The sequence below is a fragment of the Rhea americana genome, unplaced genomic scaffold, assembly GCF_003343005.1.
Source record: "Rhea americana isolate MKP2758 unplaced genomic scaffold, rheAme1 scaffold_551, whole genome shotgun sequence".
Lineage (NCBI taxonomy): Eukaryota > Metazoa > Chordata > Aves > Rheiformes > Rheidae > Rhea > Rhea americana.
The window spans coordinates 22,137-26,614 of NW_028186703.1; the positions used below are offsets into that span (position 1 = coordinate 22,137).

A 4,478-nucleotide genomic window follows, 5' to 3' on the forward strand; every position below is an offset into this window, starting at 1 on the left:
CCCTTCCTTTCTATTCCCCCCCCCCTTTTCTCTTCTTTCACGGGCGCCGGCCCGGTTTCCCCCGAGCCGGGCGCTGGGTGCGCAGCACGGGGCGGCAGCCGAGGGCCGCCCGCGGCGGGACGCGGGTCGGGGGCCCTTCCCGGGGGGACGGCAGGACGGGGGGGGGGGGACACACATACACACACACGCAGACCCTGACCCTCATCTTCCTCCCTGTGGCCGGCGAGGAGGAGGAGGAGGAGGAGGAGGAGGAAGGGGGGGGGATTCCCATCCCTCCTCCGCTGGGCACCCAAAGGCCACTGTCCCGCGCGGGTGGCCCCCCCACGCCCCCAGGGCCACCTGCCCCCCTTCGCCCCGGGACGCGGCAGCCCCGTGGGAGGGTGCCAGCGGCGCCGTGGGGTGGGGGGAGACCCGGCTTTCGGGTGCTGCGTGCTGCACCGGCTCGCTCAGCCGTCCCCATGCTCCCCCTTCTCGGGGGGGGGGGACACCCCACGGCGTCCCCACGGGACCACAGCTGCAAGAAAACCGGGTTAAAAAAAAAAAAAAAAAAACAAACAACACACGCACACACACTCACAATGACAAAAAACCTACGAACCCCCCCAAAAAATAACACGAGAGAACGGACCAAGGCGCACCCCGCGGCGAAGGCACAAGCACGACACCGCCGGGGGCGAAGGAGCAGCGCGGGGGCCGGGGCGGCGGCGCCGGGGCGGCGCCGGGGCGGCCCGGAGCCCCTCGCCCGCGGCGCGGGCCTCACTGGGCCTCCTCCTCCCGGATGGGCTCCAGCTCGGCGCTCTGCACGGCCTGCGTGATGAGCGTCAGCTCCTGGCACAGCGTCTCGAAGCGGTAGCTCACGCGGATGTCGGGCACGTTGGTGCGGCGGATGTCGTTCCCCTCCGGCCCCTCTTTTAGGTAGTGGGGACCCAACCAGTAGCTCTTCACCTGGGCGGGAGCAGAGCTGCGGCGGGCCGGCGGCGGYGGTGCCGGGCGCCCGCGGCATGGCCGCCGCCGCCGCCGCGGCCCCTTACCTTGTGGGAGAAGCCGCTCATGAGGACGCTGTTGCGGGCCAGCTCGCACATGTCGCAGGAGCTCAGCTTCCAGACTTGGGTGGCGATGCTGTACTCCTCCATGAGGGGCTCCTGCGGGCGACGGGGCCTCGGCGGTGCTCCCGGTCCCGTCCCGTCCCCCCCCCCACCGACCGAACCGGGGCGGGGGCACCGCCGCGACCCCGTCCGAACGGCCTGGTGGCCCCATCCCTCCTCCTCGGCGGACCTTCGGAGCCCGCYGGGGGCCTCCGCGGTCCCCGGGCCGTCCCGCCGCCACCGCTCACCTTGGTGAAGTGGAACTGGAGGGGGTCGTCGGTGGAGAGGGACACCATGAGCCCCCGCGACAGGTACTCGGGCAGCGGGTTGCGGTGGTAGCTGAGGAAGAGGCTGTTGTTGCTGAGCGGGGACATGGCGATGCCGATCTGCGCCAGGTAGTAGAGGTACTGCAGCACGGGCGCCTGGGGGGCACAGCTGGGTCAGCGGCGGGGACCCGGTCGCGCGCCCCCGCCGGCCCCAAAGTCGTGTGTCCCCCCCCCCCCCCCTAACGGCGCGGCCGAGCCCCGGTGGCAGCGCTCACCTTGCGGAGCAGCAAGCCGTGCGAGATGTTCTCCGAGACCATGAAGCCCGAGACGAGGTGATGGATGGGGCCGGCCTCGCCGCAGTGCGGCCGCAGCACGAAGGTGTGGAAACCTCGCTTCCTGCGGAGAGGGYGCGAGCGCCGGCTCAACGGCAGGGCCGGGGCGCCGGAGCCTCCGCCCAACCCGCGACGGAGCCAGGACCCTGGGGTGGCCTTACCGGCGGAGGTGGTTGAGCACGGTCATGTTGGCATACATGTAGTACAGGTAGTAGGAGTAGGGGGGGTTGTCCTCCTCCACCCAGTTGCCCGGCAAGGGGCTGTCCAGGTTGAAGATGTGATGCTCCGGCTTGGACTCATCATCTACGCTGTCAAAGCCGTCCACCTGYGGGGCAAGATGTCAGCCAGCTTTGTGGTCACCCCCTCCATAAGACCTCCCATCCCTGGCTCCAAAACACAGCGGACTCAGGCTGGGGGACACATCTGGGGGGGTCATCAAGCCACCCCAGGTGCAGGGGACGGTGCTCACATGCTCCAGGAAGAGGTGCAGCTCCGGGTGCTGGGCAGGGTGGACAGTGGCCTCGTAGAGGGGTAGGAAGATGTTCTCCAACATCTCCTGGAAGTTGGCCAGCTGCCTCTTCGTCCGGTAGACATCGCTGCGAGGACAACGGCAGTCACTCAGCACSGGGCGCCCCATCACACCCGTGTCCCCTGCGCCCTGAGCCCCCGCTGACATGTGATGAGCGCCCCGGGGCGGGTGCTTGGGGTACTCACAAGAGCCGAGGCACCTGCACGAGCCAGCGGACGTTGTTGGAGTGAACGCGRTGGTTCACGGCCCAGCGGGCCAGTTTGTCCCACTCATCACGGGACCGGCCGTAGATGGAGAGCCGCAGCTCGGCGTTCTGATACTTGCTTTCCTCCAGGTCGGACATCACCTCCTGCCAGGGAAGAAGAAGGTGTCACCCATCACCACCAGGAAGGGGGATTTTGAGGGATGTCACCCTGGGTTGGGTGCTGACTGCCATGGGCATTAGAGGGAAAGGGACCGTGGGAGGCTCAGGGGCAGGGTGCAGCACACCCACCGCCCCAAACGCCTCCCGAGGCTGCTCACCTTGATGATGTGGGCAAAGTACTTCCCCGAGATGCGGTTGTCYGTCTTGATGAAGATCTCCCGCAGGATGGACTCGCCGATGGGGTTGTACTTGGCGTTGAACTTGTCAAAACGGTGGAAGGTGTTGCGGTCCTGGCATGGAGACACAGATGTGAGCAGCTGCCGCCCACCACTCAGGAGCCACCCAAAGCCCCCCAATTCGACACTAGGCCAGCTTCTAGAAAAGATCCCCCAGCCTGGCTGGGATGAGCAAGCCTGCTCATCTCCCAGGCTTGGGAGGAGTCTYCTGTACCGCGTGGACGTCCAGCGTGTCCACGCTAAGGTCGTAAGCAGTGAGGTTCATGGTCTCGAAGACCTCCTTGAGMGTCTGCTCCTTGCCCTTCTCCACGTGGACGATTTCATCCAGGTGCTTCTTCATGGCCCGCTTGATGAAGCGCAGGAGATGCTTCTGGTTCATGCAGGAGGAGGCGTGGATGTGGGTGTCCACCTGCGTGGACAGGGACCACGCTCAGCTCAGAGGGAGGCCCCATCCTCCCTGGCACCGACTGAGCCAGGGTCCCTCGGATGCGCGGCTGCCGGGCCCCCGGGTACCTTGCGGATGTTGTAGAAGTCGCGGTGGGGCACCTTCTTCTGGGCCGCCAGCTCCTTCATCTCGTTGAGCAGCACGTGCATCTGGAACTTGGAGCTCAGGTACTGCAGGCGCCGGTAGCAGAAGGATTTGCTGCCCAAGGCAAGGAAGTTGGTGTCAATTTAGGGGGAAAAAAGGGAGAAAACCAGCCCGGGAGGGCCAGCGCCAGCGAGGACAAGCAGATGCGGGTCCCAGCCCTGGGCACAGAGCTGCTGCTGCGGCCAGGACGGCCACGTGGACACTGTCCCCGCTTGGATGTCCCTGGCGCGCGCCGCCGTGGCGGAGGGACAGACCCCGGCGCTCCTCCTTACATGGGCCCGTTGATGATTAGAGCCATGAGGAAGTTCATGTCGGCGATGAACTCCTGCAGGTCGGGGTACGGCAGCTCCAGCTCTGTGCTCCTGGCGGGGACAGAGACCGCTCACACGTGGTTACGGGGCCAGCCCGACCAAGCGGGTCCCATCCCGGCTCCCTCCACCCCCCCGGCTCACCGCAGCCCCCCCAGGTGCCTCCCCAGAGGTAGKTGCCTCCAGGTTCAGCTCGTCCTGGGGTGAAAGCACGGGGTTGATCCAGAGCCCCCCGCTACCCCGCAGCTCCCCCAGGATGGGAAGCAGGGGCAGAGGGCAACTCACTTGTCGGTGACGTCCTGCTTGGTGTAGACGTGCACCACGCCGTCCACCATCTTGAGCCCGAAGCCGAGGTCGCCCGGCATGGCCTGGGGGTCCCACGCCTCGTAGGGGTGCTGGTCCGCGAACGGCGGGTGCACGGGGACGTCTGCGGCGGGGCAGAGAGCCAGCGGGGGCGTGCACGGAGCCGCTCCGGTGTCCGCTCCCCCCGCCCCCGCTGCCGTGACCCCCCCCCCACTCACCCACGGCCACGGGGGTCTCGGGCACCTCCTCGTAGCCCCGGGTCTCCAGGGGCTTTTCGGAGAGCTCCTGCAGGTAGCGGGCCGTGGTCTTGCAGAAGCTCTGCAGCGACAGCCCCATGTACTTCTCCCGCAGGAAGAGCGCCTTCACCACGCTCTTGGCCGCATCCAGCAGGTCCGTGAAGGGCACCTGGGAAGGGAAAACGGGCCAAAAGGTGGTGGAGGGGGGGGTGAAGGTCTGGGAACCGCGG

The 4,478-nt window shown here is 67.3% G+C and overlaps 2 protein-coding genes across 2 annotated transcripts in view; both read right to left on the reverse strand.

Annotated features, from left to right (window-relative positions):
- LOC146587943 (glutathione S-transferase Mu 1-like) overlaps positions 1-460 on the reverse strand; it is a 4,378-nt gene extending 3,918 nt beyond the window's left edge. The window contains exon 1 of the mRNA XM_085318771.1: positions 439-460. Coding sequence (XP_085174897.1) covers positions 439-460 — 22 coding nt within the window. The remainder of the gene's footprint in view (positions 1-438) is intronic.
- Positions 1-4,478, reverse strand: part of AMPD2 (adenosine monophosphate deaminase 2) — a 10,825-nt gene continuing 6,347 nt past the window's right edge. Inside the window, exons 4-16 of the mRNA XM_085318773.1 lie at positions 4,231-4,417; positions 3,995-4,136; positions 3,674-3,763; positions 3,326-3,455; positions 3,027-3,221; positions 2,735-2,866; positions 2,398-2,561; positions 2,153-2,279; positions 1,845-2,008; positions 1,627-1,747; positions 1,334-1,507; positions 1,032-1,142; positions 1-945 (exon numbers count right to left, since the gene is read on the reverse strand). Of these exons, the coding sequence (XP_085174899.1) occupies positions 757-945; positions 1,032-1,142; positions 1,334-1,507; positions 1,627-1,747; positions 1,845-2,008; positions 2,153-2,279; positions 2,398-2,561; positions 2,735-2,866; positions 3,027-3,221; positions 3,326-3,455; positions 3,674-3,763; positions 3,995-4,136; positions 4,231-4,417 (1,926 nt within the window). The 3' untranslated portion in view covers positions 1-756. The remainder of the gene's footprint in view (positions 946-1,031; positions 1,143-1,333; positions 1,508-1,626; positions 1,748-1,844; positions 2,009-2,152; positions 2,280-2,397; positions 2,562-2,734; positions 2,867-3,026; positions 3,222-3,325; positions 3,456-3,673; positions 3,764-3,994; positions 4,137-4,230; positions 4,418-4,478) is intronic.